At 43.8% G+C, this 18,857-nt stretch overlaps 1 protein-coding gene across 1 annotated transcript in view; it reads left to right on the plus strand.

Moving 5' to 3' along the window:
* LIMK2 (LIM domain kinase 2) overlaps positions 1 to 18,857 on the plus strand; it is a 61,630-nt gene that overhangs the window by 5,223 nt on the left and 37,550 nt on the right. The window contains exon 2 of the mRNA XM_059408859.1: positions 8,010 to 8,109. Coding sequence (XP_059264842.1) covers positions 8,010 to 8,109 — 100 coding nt within the window. The remainder of the gene's footprint in view (positions 1 to 8,009; positions 8,110 to 18,857) is intronic.

Consider the following 18,857-nt stretch of genomic DNA (forward strand, 5'->3'; position numbering starts at 1 on the left):
GAAAATGCCTTCTCCCAGATAAGAAAATGCCTATTCATTCACAGTTAAGGAGACTTATGGCTGGAAAGGAGAACCTGAGCGCTAGAAAGCCACAGGAACCATCTGTCTCATTTGTTTCTCTACCAAGTGTCTTATTACTCTACCAAATTTGCGCTGCTCTCAGCACCTAGTTTGTCCCTCTCTGACATGTGTTATTTCTGTACACATCCTTGTCTCTTACACTCCATGACTACTCACCAAGGGCCCCAGAAGTTCATGACCTAGTCTTTGTCTTGCACACGGGCACGTAGAAAACGTTTGTTGAATTTGTTTTGAAAACATTTCCTACAGATCTTAGAGGTTAGTGTAATTCAACTCAACCCTTTCCCTAGCCAACTCTCTAGATATACATGAAGGAAAAAAAGAAAAGCTTTCAGTTGCCAACTAAGTGCCAGGCACCGCAGGAGGTATTTTCACAACCATTAAGTTATTTCTCTTCATCTTCTTGGTAATCCTGTAAGGAAGGTGGTTATCCTCTTTTTAAAGATTAAGGGACAAGTTCAGAGAGGTTTAATAATTTGCCCAAGGACACAGAACCAGGTTTCAAACCTAGGTCTAGCTCCTGCTCTTCTTCTTGACCCTTACAAAGTTTTCCTAATAAAATAAAAGGCAGATGGAAACAACAGCAAGAATGAAACCTTCTGAGATGTCTGTGTTTGTGTCTTGTCTGTGTGTGTACACGTGTGTGTGTGTGTGTGTGTGTGTGTGTGTGTGTGTATGTGTCTTAAGCCAAAAAATGAGAGTCCTCCAGTTTGGTGTCACCACCTCAGAGCAAGAAGGAATAATTTGATCCCTCCTCTTATGAAGGAGAAATAGAAGATTTGGAGAAGTCCAGAAGCTCCTTTAAAAATCATCTAATCCTTGCTGGGGGTTGAGGGGTGGGGGGGTAGGAAGTGAGTGGTGGGGTTATGGACATTGGGGAAGGTTTGTGCTATGGTGAGTGCTGTGAAGTGTGTAAACCTGGCGATTCACAGACCTGTACCCCTGGGACTAATAATACACTATATGTTAATAAGAAAAATCATCTAATCTTTTTTTCCATGGACACTTGGTAATAGTTGGTAAGCTAGTGAGGAGGAAAACCTTTGGGATATAAAGAAGAGTATCTAGAGGAATGTTAATCATACTGTAAGTCTTGTTGGTACTCACTTCATTAAGGTGTGATCTTTTCCCTTTTGGTTGATCCCTACCAGTTGCTGCCCTGCCCCTCTGCTTCCTGCTTTATCCTGGGACAAGTGGGATTTATACACCTGACCTGCCAGTTCCCAGGGAGCACAGCAGTTACCATAAAAGTTGTTTGTGCTGCACTGAACTGGCTGGGTTTTGTTCCTAGTTCTCATTGTCTAGTGGAACATGAGAAGCATCAAAGATTTTTCTCAAATGAAAGGATTGGGTCTGTGCATGTTGGTTCAGGCTAGGCTTTATGGTCTCATGAGCTTTCAGTACCTGGAATTTTCTCATCACTTTGAAGTCTGAAAAGGGCTAATTTACAGAAATCCATTTCTTAGACCAAGATTAAGGTGAACGTTAGTGTCTTGTGAGAAATGCGCTGGCACTGAGCTGGGGTACCAGGCTGAGCCCTTCCACTGAATAACTGTGTAGTCTTAAGCAAGTCCTAACTTGTCTGAGGCTGCATATGATAATAAAAATGCAACTGGTCTGGTAGTTTCAGAACTTGGATTTGAGCCCCTCCTGGACCAGTTTTCTGATGGTTAGGCAAATCAAATTTCCTTCTTCAAATCCATTTTTTTTTCCAGAAAAATAGAAAGACTGGACTAGAGTAGATGATTTTTAAGGGCCCTTCTAGCCTTACCTTCCTGTCATCCTACTGCAGAAATTATTTGAGGGCCACATCACCAATTATTAAGGCAGGAGAGAGAAGTGTGTATAAGCTGAATATATGTATGTATTTTTTAACTATATTTTATGCCAGGACTCAAAAGATCCTGAAGATAAGAACTTTAGTAATGAGCCATTTATTGTAATTCTTACCCTCTTTGCATTGTATACATATAACTTCTTAAAAGCAACAAATTGCAATAAAAACTGTGGAATCATTTTCTTATTATTAAACTCCTAATAAGGGCCCCTTATTGTTTTGAGGCTGCTGGGGACATTTAATTTGTCAAACTCCTTTTCTGGCCTCTGACAATCAGTAGGCATGGTTGATATGAGAAGTAAATATTGTAGAAGTAGAGGGTGAAGGTCCTGGTGCAATGAGGTATTTTCCTAGATGAAATATTTTCCAGGCAGACTGGACTCTGGATTGGTCTTTCACTGGGCCTCATAGTAATCTCCAAGACTTTGTATTATTATATTTCTCTTGCATTCCTTAGAATAAAGGTCGTAAAAGGGTTGGGGTACCTGACTGGTTCAGTTGGGGGAGGATGCAGGTCTTGATCTTAGAGTTTGAGCCCCATGTTGGGTGTAGAGCCTACTTAAAAAAAAAAAAAAAACAAAAAACGAAGTTGTAAGAGAGTTAAGATCATCAGCTTTCAGGGCTGTAGAGAGTTGAAGAAGCCAAGAGTTTTCTTTTAAAGAGTATCTGGGCTTGAGAAGCTGAAGGCTTTGGGTGAATATTCTTGCTCAGGTACTTTTTTGTGTTTGTTTGTTTAAGATTTTATTTATTTACTTGACAGACAGAGATCACAAGTAGGCAGAGAGGCAGGCAGAGAGGGGGAAGCAGACTCCTTGCTAAGCAGAGAGCCTGATGCGGTACTCGATTCCAGGACCCTGAGATCATGACCTGAGCCGAAGGCAGAGGCTTAAACCCCCTGAGCCACCCAGGCGCCCCTCTTGCTCAGGTACGTAACTGAAAAACAGTGTGAATGCTCAACAGAAAAGCTGAGGCCTGTGCATCTACCTGTGACTTTACCCATAGGTAATTATCCTGAGAGTCTGAATCCTTATTCAATGGAATCATTCCTCTGACTATTGAAGTTTATCTTTGGAAATTACCTTTAGAGTTGGCAGTTGGTCCAGCTTTTCGGTTGGATTTGCCACACAAAGGAGTGTGTGTTCTGCATCAGGTTTTATGCTAGGCTCAGGAGATTTGAAGATGGTCAAAATGCAGCCTTTGTCCCTTAGATCTAGGAGTGGGGATGGAGAACAGAGAGAGGGAGGGAATGAAACATAATGAAACATAATGAACTATAATCACAAAACAAACAATATAAAGCAGGTATAGACAAAGTGAAAAAAGTCCCCCTCTGGGGGACCATCAAAGAAGGATAGAAGTTTGATTAAGGAAAGAGACAGTAAAGTATCTTAAACACCCAAAAGCTTGAGATGTGAATGTTAGTATGCAAGAACATCAATGTGTGTAGCAGAAACAGAAAATAGATCAAGATGTGATTAGTGGGGTGCCTGGGTGGTGGCCTCTGCCTTGGGTTCAGGTCATGGTCTCAGGGTCCTGTTATCGAGGCCCGCATCAGGCTCTCTGCTCAGCAGGGAGCCTGCTTCCCCTTCTCTCTTTGCCTGCCTCTCTGTCTACTTGTGATCTCTCTTTCTGTCACATAAATAAATAAAATCTTAAAAAAAAAAAAAGATGTGATTAGAGCATCCCTTTGTAACAGATGTGAGAAATAAAGGTTCTTTGGAGCCACGTTGTAGAGGGCCATTCATTCCTTTAATATTATACTACTCCCTTCTCTCATACCCACCTGGTTCCACCTTCCAAATGTCTCTCCAGTCCTTCCCTGTCCTTCACCACAGCCTGGGTTCAGGTCTTTCACTTCTTTTCCCTGTCTACAGCACAGTCTTAGCTGGCTCACCCAGACTTCCCAGTGTCTACAGAAGAAAGGCTCAACTATTTCGTATGGCACTCCTGTTCTAGAGTCTATCCTATCCCATCTCTCAGAAGATGTGCACTTTCTGTTATCTCTATCACTACTCCCTTATCCACTGGCTCCTTCTGGTTATCATTTATATTAGTTCAAGTCTTTCCCATTAAAAAAAAAAAATCTGGGGCTCCTGGGTGACTCAGTGGCTCAGGTCATGATCTCAGGGTCCTGGAATTGAGTCCTGCATTGGGCTCTCTGCTCGGCAGGGAGCCTGCTTCCTTCTCTCTCTCTCTCTCTCTCTGCCTGCCTCTCTGCCTACTTGTGATCTCTGTCAAATAAATAAATAAAATCTTTAAAAAAAAAATCTGGACCCTGTTTTCTGCTTGAGCTACCACATCTCTCCCCTTCACAGCTGCACATTTTAAAAAGCTATCTATACATCACTGCCCTCATTTCCTCACTTCCCATTTACTGCAATCTGACTTCCGCCCCCACCATTTCTCTGAAACTGTCTCACTGAGGGTCAAAGTGACCACTTATTGCTAAATTGAATGGACACACTTTAGTCATTCTTTCAGCAAATATTTAGTCCATGCCAACTATGTGTCGTGTTGGGAAAGAGCAGCAAATGAGAAAGAGATTTAACCTAGATATATATTTTTTAAAAGATTTTACCTGTTCTTTTGACAGAGAGAACACAAGAAGGGGAAGTGACAGGCAGAGAGAGAGGGAGAAGCAGGCTCCTCACTGAGCAGACAGCTTGAGGTGGAGCTCAATCCCAGGACCCTGGGAGCATGACCTAAGCCAAAGGCAGTCTGGAGTTATATCCCTAGAGCTTAGCACAGAGAAGGTGCTAAATAAGTGTTGGTGGATGGCTTTGGGTTTCTCAAGACAAGAAAGGGCAGGTTCTGGAGGGTGTGTCAATAACAAGTTATCTTAAATATCCTCATAGTAGAAAGTCCTGATTATTTTTGAATTTTGTAAATAGCCAGAAGTCATTCAGGTCCAAGATGCTGTATTGTTGAGTAAGTAGTCAAGTTAGAGACCATTCCTTTGGGTTAAAAAATAAAAATTAGAAACAAGATGTGGCTTAAAATAATGAGATTTGCTGGGGATAGAACAAAATAGTTCACAAACTGAACTAAAAACCCTTCCCTTTAAGAGTTCCAAAAACATTTCAAACCTGTACCTCTATAACTTGGAAGATTCATTTGGACGTCTGTCTTCATTGAAAACCTTCTTATAGGAGTGCCTGGGTGGCTCAGTTCTTAAGTATTTGCCTTCGGCTCAGGTCATGATCCCAGGGTCCTGGGATCGAGTCCCAGATCGGGCTCCCTTCTCAGCAGGGGAGTCTACTTCTCCCTCTCCTTCTGCCCGTCCCCATTCCACTTGTGTTCTCTCTCACTGGCTCTGTGCACTATTTATCTCTCTCTCTCAAATAAATAATTTTAAAAAGAAAAGAAAACCTTACAAATTTATTGCTTGTGCACTCACTATCCATAACCTAATTTGAGTAAGTCTCTCAGACTTTGTACGTTTGAGTTTGTGAGGATAGTAGTGCATTCTCTGGGTCACTGCCACCCAAAAAAACAAAAAGGCCCCTCTTGAGAGTCTGAGAATTTTTAGATTCATGTGGTGATGGGCATATATGTCTTACCGCTGTGGAACTGGAGGAGAGGAACTGGTGGGTCAAGGTTTTAAAGCCTTTTGCCAGCTTGTTTGTGTCCTGACTGTCCCAGAATGCTGCTGAGCAATCTTGAAGTGTCTGGAGCTGTGCATTGTCTATTCATGACCCCTATGCCTGTGAAACAGGGTTCAGTGACTGTCACCGTGCCTGTGGCAGTCTGGAGTTACCCAGAGAGAACAAAGCTGCATACAGGGAGCATAAAAGGGAGTTTTGTAACAACCTTGTCCTGCTTTCTAGGGCTGAGTCAGGTACCACAGCTTGATCTCAGCTGCCTTCTTTATTTCAAGAAGTTGGTATCTGAGCCACAGCAGGGATATTGTGTTTTGTCCTTTTTGGAGGGACATGGATTCACTGTGTTACTGCACATGCTAACCTCTCAGCCTACACAGCCCTTCCCCATCTTTACTCGGCCTCAGGCAAATCTTCTCCATCCTTCAAGGTTTAGCTCAAGTATTAGCTTCCCTTACAAAGACTTTCTTGACTTTGCTAAGTGGAATGAGCAGGAATCAACATGGTAGAGTGAGTGGAAAGAACATGACTTTAGTATGAGCTGGGCCCGAGTTGGAATGCTGGATCTGCTGCTTGGCCTGACACCCCCTAGCCCTGGGTTTCAAGTCTCCCACCCCTAGAATAAATTTAATACCTGTTTCACAGGATTGATTTGAGAATTAAATGAGATTGGGTCTCTGAAAGCACCTGGCACAAGCCTTTGGTATATAGGAAGTGTTCATTAAATGTTCTTTTCCTTCTATACCCATAACTTCTTTCTCCAAACTAAAATAGCACTTTGCTTCTAACTCTGCAATAAGATGTAAGGGAAAAATTACAGTGTGGGAGAAGGATTCCTTTTCAGTGGATTTGCTCCTTGAAGATCAGAGATGATGTTATCCAGGAGTCTCCAACATAGAGCTTGGAGAGGAACCATGGGTCCAGTAAGAGGACCCATGATGTTGGTTGAATGAATGAGCTCCTGGACTCAGTGATGGAATATCTATACAACCAGGGCTTTTGAGGAATAGGAAAAGGCAATAACATGTTTAACCCAGAGAAGTTTTTCTGGGTGCTGACTGGGAATAGTCACAGGAAGGCCTGACCCTGAAAAGAAAGAGGCCTTGTTCATTTTATGTACTCAGAGCTATAATAAGCAAGGGCTGAAATTCTAGGAAAAGGCAGGTTTTGTTTCTGTGAAAAAAAGGAACAATCAGAACATTTCTAGAAGATGGAATGAGACTCACCTTTTTAAAAAAATTAACATATAATGTATTATTTGCTTCAGGGGTACAGGCCTGTGAATCCTCAGTCTTACACAGTTCACAGCACTCACCATAGCACATACCCTCCCCAATGTCCATAACCCAGCCACCCTATCCCTTTCCCCCAGCCCCAGAAACCCTCAGTTTGTTGCATGAGATTAAGAGTCTGTTATGGTTTGTCTCCCTCTCTGGTCCCATCTTTTTTTTTCACACTCCCTTCCCCCCCACGACGCCCCGCCCTGCCTCTCAAACTCAAATTCCTCATATCAGAGAGATCATATGGTAATTGTCTTTCTCTGATTGACTTATTTCACTTAGCATAATATCCTCTAGTTCCTTCCACATCGTTGTAAACGGCAAGATTTCATTTTTTTTTTAAGATTTATTTATTTATTTGACAGAGAGAGATCACGAGTAGACAGAGAGGCAGGCGCAGAGAGAGAGAGAGAGAGAAGCAGGCTCCCTGCTGAGCAGAGACCCCCGATGCGGGACTTGATCCCAGGACCCCGAGATCATGACCTGAGCCGAAGGCAGCGGCTTAACCCACTGAGCCACCCAGGTGCCCAAGATTTCATCTTTTGATGGCTGCATAGTATTCCTCTGTGTGTGTGTGTGTGTGTGTGTGTGTGTGCACCACATTTTCTTTAATCGTTCAACTGTTGGTGGACATCTAGGTTCTTTCCATAGTTTGGCTATTGTGGACATTGCTGCTATAAACATTCAGGTGCACATGCCCCTTCGGATCACTATATTTGTATCTTTAGGGTAAATAACCAGTAGTGCGATTGCTGGGTCATAGGGTAGCTCTATTTTCAACTTTTTGAGGAACCTCCATGCTGTTTTCCAGAGTGGCTACACCAGCTTGCATTCCCACCAACAGTGTAAGAAGGTTCCCCTTTCTCTGCATCCTTGCCAGCATCTGTCATTTCCTGACTTGTTAATTTTAGCCTTTCTGACTGGTGTGAGGTAGCATCTCTTTTGATTTCTATTTCCCTGATGCTAAGTGATGTTGAGCGCTTTTTCATGTGACTCAGCTTTTAAGGCCATGAATTCCTGTCCCTGGGGAGATGAGCAGGCTGGATAAGTGCTTCCCAGAGAACTTGTGGAGGGGGAAATTATGCATTTATCAGAGCACTGGCCAGCCCTTTCATTGTAAGTCCATTAACTCAGTTTTACTCTGCATGATAAGAATCCCGTCCTGTACCTCCTGCTACTTTGGGCCTCTAAACTCCCTGGTTTTGTGTGCAGGTGAAGATACCTGGAAGTGTCGGGGCTGTGGGGACCATGTCTCTCCAAGCCAGCGGCGGTACAGGACTGTCAACGAAGCCTGGCACAGCTCTTGCTTCCGGTAAGTGGGTCTGTCCTCCTGTCTTTGCCAGTGTACTACAGGCCAGCCACTATTTCATGTTCTGGAAAAGACAAAAACACGTTTCTGACTTGAGAGTTCCCATTTTGGTGTGGGTTGAGGGGAGAGGGAGGAACGTGCCAAGGAAGAGCATGTGAGCAAATGTTTGGTGTGAAAGTGAAAGAGTCACAAATGGGCTGGGTACAGCTAGAAGTAGGGTGAAGTGGTGGGAACAGCCTCTCCAAGGTGTCCCAGCACCACCCTCACTTTACAGATGAGGAAACTGAGACCCAGAAAGAATGAGTTTCCCACAGCTACCCTACTCATTATGCAGGTGCCTCAAGGGTTGTTTTTAGTGCAATTGGCAGAGTCAGCCCTCCACTGCAGGATGCCTCCCTACTTTCCTGCTTTTTGTTATTTAATTTTATTTTAGCTCTTAGATTATTGTTTGAAGGCATCTCTGTTTCTTAAAAATAACAACAGAGACTTTAAAGTTGGATTTGTTCCTGTTGTCTGAGACTTTGTTTTCTCATCAGGAAAACAGGATGTTAAAAATTTATCTCATAGACTTGTTGAGATCGAATGAAATCATATATGCAAAGGGCCCAGCTCATGGTAGGCACCCACTGAATGGTTATTTCTTTCCCCTGTGAGACTGGAATCTTCAAGAGTGGGAGCCTGTCTGCATTCTCCAGAACATAAAACAGTGCCTGGCCTACAGTCATTCCACACTGGAGGCTGGGTGGGCATGTGTGCCCCTGTGGTCTGAAGTGGTAGGGCTGTTGCTCATATCTTTAGATGGGACAGACTGTAGACAGGCACCAAGTGCTGTAGATTCCAGCTCCCACACACAGCTCATGTTACAAAGCATCCCCCATGCTGATATCAAGTAATGTAATTGATCTTTAAGCACTTGCCTCCACCCAGGAACGGTGTGGGGGATTTGGCCTGGAGAGCTCTGGCCTCTGGAAGAGTTGGAGAGGAACTGCATTTTTCTGCCCTTTCAGCTCAAACTCTGGGCTCTCCAGTCTTCTCTGTGGATCTAATTGCTTTGATTCTTCCTTTTACCCTCAGGGAAGTTGATTCTTAGTAAGGGCTGGAGCAAAAATGTCAGAAATATAAGGGACCAACAGATAAAGCCTTTGACTTGCCCTTTCATTTAGAGCTGAAGCGAATCCTAATGAGTTTCTAGTCCAGGGCTCACGTTGGCACCTAACCCATATAGTCATATTTATTCCTGCTCTTTTCCTATTTGTGTTAACATTTTCTTTTTCTTTTCTTTCTTTCTTTCTTTTTATTTATTTATTTATTTGAGAGAATGGGAGAGAGAGAGAGAGCATGAGAAACGGGAGGGTCAGAGGGAGAAGCAGACTCCCTGCTGAGCAGGGAGCTGGGGACTCCAGGATCATAACCTGAGCCGAAGGCAGTCGCTTAACCAACTGAGCCACCCAGGCACCCTGTGTTAATATTTTCTATCCAAAATAACCAGAATAGGATAGAACAAGTTAATTTTGGGGATTTCTGGATTCTCTGAACACCAAAGAAATTCAGAACCAGAAGGGACCATCTATTGTGTGATATAACCCTTCATATCACAGTTGAGAGGCCTGAAACCAACAAGACAAAAAGAGTTACAAAGACAGGTCATGGATGACCAGAGTTGACCTTAGAACTGAAGTCAGGGCGCCTGGGTGGCTCACTTGTTAAGCATCTGCCTTCAGCTCAGGTCATGATAGATCAGGTCCTGGGATTGAGCCTGCATGGGGCTCCCTGCTCAGTGGGGAGCCTGCTTCTCCCTCTCCCGCTCCCCCTGCTTGTGTTCCCTCTCTGTCTCTCACTGTCAAATAAATAAATAAAATCTTTTTTAAAAAAGAAAAAAGAACTGAAGTCTTAGGTCCAATTAGAGGCTAGTTTGTTAGGGAACGTGTGTGTGTGTGTGTGTCAGAGTGGGGGGTAGAGAGGAAAACATATACGCACATACATGTTCAGAAAAAAGTAAGGTACGTGATACTGGTGGATGAGTGCAGCTTCTGGAATGAGACTGTCTGGTTTCAAATCCTGGCTTTGCAATTTATTAACTGTCCTTGGGTGACTGCCCTGAGCATCAGGCACCTCATCTATAAAATGGAGATACATACTCATCCCACAGGCTGTCAGGGAGGATTAAATGTGATAATCTATATAAAGTGCTCAGCATAGCATCTGACACATAGAACTCCTATAATATTCAGTAGCTGTCACTTTATATTATATTTTGAGTGTGTCTGTGTACACCTAAGTGCATGCATTTATTTCTCTTAATACATACCCATTGGTCTTCTAATGTGGAGCCTCAGAGGTTGAGGTTAACTTTGAACTACCCTGGCACAGTTACACCAAAGATCATGCCTGTGGGGAAGTAGAGCATCTGGGGTAGGTCTCCTAGTTACATCTTTGTCTCAAGGACAGGGTTTCTCTAATCCAGCTCTATTGAAGGAGCGCATTTCCTGACTCCTGAGCTTTCCCACAAAAATTGGATGACATGAAGTCCTCAGACAGAGCCTGGTAATTTGCCTTGGGGAGACAGGCTGCTTTGGAGCCAAATGACTTTTGCCCAGATTGGAGAAAGATCTACAGGGCTGGGAACACTGTATCTGACCCCAGAAATAACCTGGTTATAAGGATCATGAGGCATCAGCTGAATGTCTTTTAAATTCTCTGATAAATTCAGTGTCTAGGCACAGTGTCCTGCTTTTAGCAGGACCTTCTTCCCTGCATCGTACCTAAAGAAATTCATTTTTCATGTCTCCCTTCCAGCCTCGCTCTTGCGCAGTTGAGTTAGTTACAATAAAGGAAATGACTTTTCTTTTCCCCTTCCCCCACACCTTTGTTTTTCTAGTTACAGGGCGGAGCTGGGTATTCAATGGAGAAATTGCTGGGGTTTGGCCCAAACTCTCCTCCCTTCACCTTCTCCTTATATTACCCCATCCCTCTCATCCATAGCGTTCCATAATTCTGCCTCTGATAAGCTTCCGCCAGATTCTCAGGTGCCTGGGACAATAGGAAGTCACTGAAGGCTGGAACCTGGGACTGTACAGCAGAGGCCAGCTGACAACCTCCTGGAAGTAGCGTAGTCTGGTGCAGTTGGGCACCTGGCCAGGATCCTTCTGATCCTGGATGCTTGTCTGAGTAGCCCTCCTGCCTCTTCTCCACAGCTTTCCCAACAGGCCTATTTGGACTCTTAAGTACCTCTGACCTGAGCAGTGCCACTGGTTCTACCATTGGGGCCATTCTCTCAGAAGCTCTCTGGAACTGGTTTTACTCTCCATGAAGGAGGCCAGGAAGGCAACCAGACTTCATATTCTTTGTAGCTGAGGTTAAAGTATAGAGCTGGCATGTTTTTAATGGTGACTTGGCATGTCGGAAAACCAAAGAAACTTGACAAGTTTTCTGATGATTGTCCTTTAACCCTCATCAAAAGTGCTTAGCCAACGAGGAGGGGTTGTGGAAAAAGGGAAAACTGCCTCTATTAATTCATCTTTATCACCCTTACCTGAGACTCTCTAGCTTGACCTGGTTCCTAAGGACATTATCAGAGGGAAAATACTGAAGTATTTTCCATACTTAAGGCTCCTGGGAACATTTCAGGCCTCTTTTCATGGGATCATGAGCACAGACTCTTTGAGCTTTCTCTTTTTGAGAAGTGATTTCTAATGCCTATGCTCTGGAAAAGGAATAATACAAATATAAAGCTGTCGTCATTTTATCGGGCAACAGACCATTTCTGCTAAATTTGTGACTTCAGGATAGGTGAAAATGAGCAGCCAGAGACTGTGGTGTAATGGGCTGGTGACAATAGGATAGCTTCTGTGATGCTGAAAGCCATGCTCATTTTCTTTTTTTTTTTTTTTTAAAGATTTTATTTATTTATTTGACAGAGAGAGATCACAGTAGGCAGAGAGGCAGGCAGAGAGAGAGGAAGGGAAGCAGGCTCCTGCTGAGCAGAGAGCCCGATGCGGGACTCGATCTCAGGACCCTGAGATCATGACCTGAGCCGAAGGCAGCGGCTTAACCCACTGAGCCACCCAGGCGCCCCGCCATGCTCATTTTCTTAACCCGCACCCCAACCTCAACAAGCATAGTACATCATAATTATAGTAAGGCTACCGTTTATTGAGTGTTTACTGTGTACCAGACACTGTCCTAAGCATTTCACATTTGTATCATCTAACTTAATTTTTTTTTTTTTTAAGATTTATTTATTTCAGAGAGAGAGAGAGATAGCGGTGGGGGGGGGGTTGGCAGAGGAGAGGGAGAGGGAGAAGCTCAGCAGGGAACCTGATGTGGGGCACCATCTCACAACCCATGAGATCATGACCTGAACCAAAACCAAGAGTCAGATACTTAACTAACTGAGCCACCCAGGCGCCCCATCTAACTTAGTTTTTTTTGTTGTTGTTTTTTAAAGATTTTTTTAATTTATGTATTTGACAGACAGAGATCACAAGTAGGCAGAGAGGCAGGCAGAGAGAGAGGGGGAAGCAGGCTCCCCGCTGAGCAGAGAGCCCCATGCGGGGCTGGATCCCAGGACCCCGAGATCATGACCTGAGCCAAAGGCAGGGGCTTTAACCCACTGAGCCACCCAGGCACCCCATAACTTAATTCTTATAACAATGTAGTAACTATAGTACTGGTCATACTTATTTTACTAATAGAGAAATGAAGTTTACTTGCTCACAGTCACAAGCTAGTAAGTAGCATAGCTGAGATTTGAATCCAGGCATTCTAACTCCTTGCTTACAAGAGTCTCTGCATTCCTGAATATGGTCATGTCATTTAACCTCGTGAAGCTCAGTTTCCTCTTTTGTAGCTTCAGAATAAAATACACTCACCCTGCCTGTCAAACACTGGTGGTGTCAGATAACACTGAAGGGTATTGGTTCAAAAGCTTTATGAACTCTCAAGTGTCAAATAAACGTGCTGTTAGGTTTCTCCTGGGTCCCTGGCTCCTGGCATGGGAGTTCATGGAGCAACCCTGCCCTCTGCTGTTGTAATTTTGATGTTGCTCCTGCATTTATGGACCCAAGACTTTGATTTTAGTTTCCTTATTTGTCTAGTTTATCTCTAAGGAAACAGCCAGCCAGCAACTCATTAAGGCTGGCAGTTAAACAGGGGACTGGTGCGTGCCTGACAGAGGACAAACACCTGGGCCTTCCTCTGCCCACAAGAGGGAGTCCAGCATGAACACAGAGTGGGACTCCTAGCATATAGCAGCAGTATGTGACCTTCAACATGCCTTGATACTGCTCTGTTCCTTGGGAAGAGAGAATGAAGATCCCAAAGAAGCCCTACAGCTACTGTCTGGGGCAGGGATGAAGAGGAGTAGAGTGGAGCCAGGGATGGATGACAGACATTTATTAAGCATTGTATTGGGAGTTTTACTTAGATTATCTGATTCAACCCTTACAATAACCCTACAACCCCATTTTACACAAAACAAGGTCCAGAAAGGTAGAACTTGCTCAGGGTCTCACACATTTGAACTCAGGTCTCCCTGGCTCTGAAGAGGGTCCTCTTAGCACTGGGACGCCCCAGAAGGAATAGTAGACTTGGAGTCAGAGAAGCTGGATTTGAATCTTGGCTGAGCCAGGCTGGCGGTGTAACTGTGGGCAAGTTCCTTTGTCATTGTGAGCTTTAGTTTCTCATCTATAAGATGTGGTAAAAGTAGGGTTACCTGGGTGGCTCAGTCAGTTAAGTGTTTGCCTTTGGCTTAGGTCATGCTCCCAAGGTCCTGGGATCGAGTTCCATAGGGGGCTCTCTGCTCATCGGAGAACCTGCTTCTCCCTTTCCCTCTGCCTGCCACTCCCCCTGCTTGTGCTCTCTCTGTCTCTGTCAAATAAATAAATAAATAATTTTTTAAAGTTAAAAAAAAAGATGTGGTAAAGGTAATCCACCTCATGAAGAAGTTGTGAGGATCAAAGAGGTGATGGATAAGTAAGCACTCTGGAAACTGGAGGATGGTATGTTGTAAAGGGTTTGCAGCCAGCCACACATGGCAACTTTGGGCTGCTTACATTTGCAGTTCACTTATAATTTTGAGCATCATTTGCTATATTAAAGTTACCAAATTAGATGATGTTGGGGATACAGATTTAACATAGTGGCCTCGTCTCATAACTGACTCCCTCAGATTCCCTCAGACAGCTAAAGTCATAATATGGAGCATTTCTAATAATGGGCTCTAGTCTGGCTTCCATTCTCATTCCCCTGAAACAGCGTTCCCTTGGTAAGTTTCCAGGGGACAGTCACATTGGTCCATTCATTGGCTGCTGTTCAGGCTTCATATTATATGACCTCCCAAATTGCACTAGAGGTTGTAGAGACAAGTAAATGAGTTTGGAGTCAGCCTGCTTGGGTTTTCGTCCTAGTTTATCTTGAGTCAGCTGACTTTGAGTTTCTTTGCCAGTTTTCTCACCTAGAAAAGGGGAAGAGAAATGCTTCCTGCCTCAAAAGGTTGTGCTGATTGAATTTGATCATGTATTCAGAGCCCTTCACACAGTACCTGGCCGTATTGGGATTTAATAGATGTTAGCATTTATTATTATTGTCTTTGTCACTCTTGAAACTCTTGGCCTCCATGAAATTCCATACTGTCCTGGTTTCCACCCCCATGCACATTCTTCTGGTCATTCCAGTTTGCTTATCCTCTCTCTGGCTCTGAAATGTTACTGTTTCTCTAGGCACATTCTGTTTCTCCCCAGGCAATCTCACTCACACCTATGGCTTCTGTTGTCCTCCACACTCTGATGACCCCAAAATTCATATCTGAATTTCGTTCAGAACCGTTTCGGTCTGAACCGTTACACTGGGCTCTAGTCTTGTTTGTCTTGCTGTCAACTTCCCCTGCCCATTTGAGTGTTTTCCAGACATCTCAGACACAGATAGACTTTTAATCTTCTCCCAAAACTGGCTTGTCTTCAATATAACCCATCCTGTTTAATGGCACAACCATCCATCCCTCTGCCTAAGTCAGAACCTGGAAGTGCTTCTTGATAGCTCTTCTCTTACCCATATCCACACCTGTCAGGTTTTTTGTCCACATTTTATATATATATATATATATATATATGTTTATATTTAAGATTATTTATTTATTTATTTATTTATTTGACAGAGATCACAAGCAGGCAGAGAGGCTGGCAGAGAGGGGGGTGGCAGGCTCCCCACTGAGCAGAGAGCCCGATTTGGGGCTCGATCTCAATCCCAGGACCCTGGGATCATGACCCGAGCTGAAGGCAGAGGCCTTAACCCACTGAGCCACCCAGGCACCCCTCCAGATTATATTTTGAATGCATCCAGGTCTTTCCATTTCTCCTACCACCACCCTTTTCAGGCTACCATCATGTCTCACCTGGATAACTGCAATAGCTTTCTGACTGTGCAGTCACTCACACTACGCAATCCATTCTCCACAAAGTGGCCAGAGTGAATGACTTTAAAAAAAAAAAAATGTTTTTTTCACACTGCTTTCTCCCCATCCTTATATATCTCCATGACTTGGTAGCACTCTTGGATAAAGACCAGTCCTTAATGTGGCCTACAAAGCCCCTTGTGGTCTGGCCTCTCCCTACAACTTTCTGCTCTCTCTATTCCAGTCTCACTGCTTTCCTTCACAGGGCCCAGAATACACTCTGCTTCCTTCTGACAGGCCCTTGTTCCTGCTTTTCTCTCTGTGTGGAAAGCCCTCACTCCCTTTTGGCCTAATTAACTCCTCCTCAACCTTCAGATCTTTACTTGGATGTCTCAGGAAGATAGTAATAGAATAGGTCATGGCCCCTCTTCTATGCTTTCACAGACCTTCCGTTTAAAGCTTTTTTTGTGGTTTTAACTTTACATTTATTCATTTGATCATCTCCTTAATGATATCCTGAGACTTCTAATATTCTGTAAGTGTAACCTAGTCATGGACCATGAGACATTTTGCCCCCCATTGTGTCACCACTGAGCACATCATTGGTATGGGGGAGATATTTGTCATATGAATTGCCAGGGGTGGCCAAGAGATATGGTGTAAGTGAGTCTTTTCCCTGCCCTTCTCCATATCCTTCCCTTAGCAGCCACTGTGGCTGCAGTTACTGTAAGTGGCAGAGAGGAGTAGGTTCCAGAGATTGGGTTGTTCTGGAAAATTGCCTGCAAGTGTCCAGGCGAGAAGTTAAAGCTTTGTCTTCTTCCCCTAAAGGAGATAAGGATGACCCAGAGTGATACTTCTCTGTAGGTACCGGCCAGACAGGAACAAACACTGGAGAGAAAAGCAGTAGAGGGAAGAATGAGTTCAACTACGGTAGATGAAACAAATTTGAATTGAAATCTGACAAATTTCATAAGTAAGATTGTTTGTTTAGTGGGGGAGAGAGGGATAGAGAGAGAGAATCTTATGCAGTCTCTATACTCAATGCAGAGCCCAACACGGGGCTTAATCCCACAACCCTGAGATTATGACCTGAGCCCAAATCAAGAGCCATATGCTTACCTGACTGAGCCATCCAGGTGCCACTATATTTTAATTTACTAGGGAGAGAGAGAGAATGAGGAAAGTGCATGGTGGGAGGAGGGGCAGATGGAGAGAGAGTCTTAAGCAGACTCCATGGTGAGACTGGAGCCCAACATGAGGCTGTCTCAGGACCCCAATATCAGAACCTGAGCTGAAACCAAGAGTCAGACATTTAAATTACTGTGCCACCCAGGTACCCCCATTTATTTGTTTTTTAATATTTTATTTATTTATTTATTTATTTATTTTTAAAGATTTTATTTATTTACTTGAGAGAGAGACAGTGAGAGCGAGCATGAGCGAGGGGAAGGTCAGAGAGAGAAGCAGACTCCCCATGGAGCTGGGAGCCCGATGCGGGACTCAATCCCAGGACTCCAGGATCATGACCTGAGCCGAAGGCAGTCGTCCAACCAACTGAGCCACCCAGGCGTCCCTTATTTGTTTATTTTAAGTATTTTATTTATTGGAATGAGAGAAAGCATAAGCAGTGGGGAGGAACAGAGATAGAGAGAGAAGCGGACTCCACAAAGCAGGGAGCCTGATGTGGGGCTTATCCCAGGACCCCAAGATTATGACCTGAGCGAAGGCAGACACTTTACTAACTGAGCCACCCAGGTGCCCCTGTTCTTTATATATTTTAGAAATCTTTGAAGGATAGCATTAGCTAAAGATATACATAAGTAGAATGTGGAAAAAATGGAATACTTACAAATTATCTTTTACTTATGGGTAATTTTTGGTAGGGAGTGGGTTAATAGGTTGGTGATTCTCCAAGAAGTTAGAAATGAAATTTGTCCTCTGGAGGTTAAATACTTAGAGCTACACGTAATAGGAGTGTCATGTGGTCGTTAAGAGCACAGACTCTAGAACCAGATTGCTTGGGTTCAGATCCTGATTCTGTCATATTTATTAGTTGTACACGCTGGACAAGTTACTTACCCTTCTGTGCTTCATTTCTTCATCTATCTTTTTTTAAGATTTTATTTATTTATTCAGCAAAAAGAGAGAGTGAGAGAGGGAACAGAAGCAGGGGGAGTGGGAGAGGGAGAAGCAAGCTTCCCGCTGAGCAGGGAGCCCAACGCAGGTCTCAATCCCAGGACACGGGGAACATGACCTGAGCCAGAGGCAGCTGCTTAACTACTGAGTCACCCATGTGCCCAAATTTCTTCATTTATAATATGGAGATACTAACCTTTTGCCTAGTTCCTAATGTTATAATGGAGGGGTAAATGAAGGAAGTCCTGTGTAGTATTAGGTAGGAATAGGGCCTCACAAGGAGTGAGCACTCATGAGTGTTAGCCATTTACTAGCTACTAGGGAGCCACATGTCTCTCAGAACTGAATAATATGTGAATCGGTGATTGTTAAGTGTCTGAAGAAGTAATGCTATTTTTTCCATTAAAAATTGTGGAGGAGCCTGGGTGGCTCAGTTGGTTAAGCCTCTGCCTTTGGCTGGGTTCATGATCCTGGGGTCCTGGGATCAAGTCCCACATTGGAATCCCAGCTCAGTGGGGAGCCTGCTTCTCCCTCTCTCTCTGCCCCTCCCCCTGCTCATGTTCTCTCTCTTACGCTCTGTCTCAAATAAATAAATAAATAAATAATGTTTTTTAAAAATGAGTTAAAATCCAGTGAAGTATTCAGTGACCAGATTTGGTCACCAGAAGGGGGTTCTTTAGTGTAAACAGAGTTGGTTGGGCTGACTCACTAGTGCCAGAATGAAATTTCCCTCTGTGGCTGCTCATGTCCCTTTAAGTCCATGCTCATAGAACAACCTTCTGATGCCTAATTCAGCTTCTTGCACTTCTTGATAACGGGAAGGGTCTGGAGGTGGTAACTGTAAGATGATATAGGTGTTCTAATTTCAAGTGTGAATTCATAAATGGACCATGGAATTGATAAATGGTTAGAGCCATCCTAGAATGTCTTCACCTCTCTCGGTACCGGTTTCTGGACCTCAGAGGCCAAAAATGAAGCCTGAATTAGGGTCATTCACCAAGGTAATGGTAGCCTTGGAAAGGTCCCTAGGTGATCAGCCAGTCAACCTTTTTCTGACCACAACCCTTCCCTGTGTCTTCAGTATTGGCCTACTGTTGTGGAATTTTTTTTTTTTTAACCTAAATCCTTCCTTTTACAGAGGAAGAAATTGAAGCCCAGAAAGGTTTAATGGCTTGCCTCAGATCACATAGCAAGTCTATTTTTAGCCAGGTCAAATTATCAGGTC

This window comes from Mustela nigripes, chromosome 8 (assembly GCF_022355385.1).
Source record: "Mustela nigripes isolate SB6536 chromosome 8, MUSNIG.SB6536, whole genome shotgun sequence".
Classification (NCBI taxonomy): Eukaryota; Metazoa; Chordata; class Mammalia; order Carnivora; family Mustelidae; genus Mustela; species Mustela nigripes.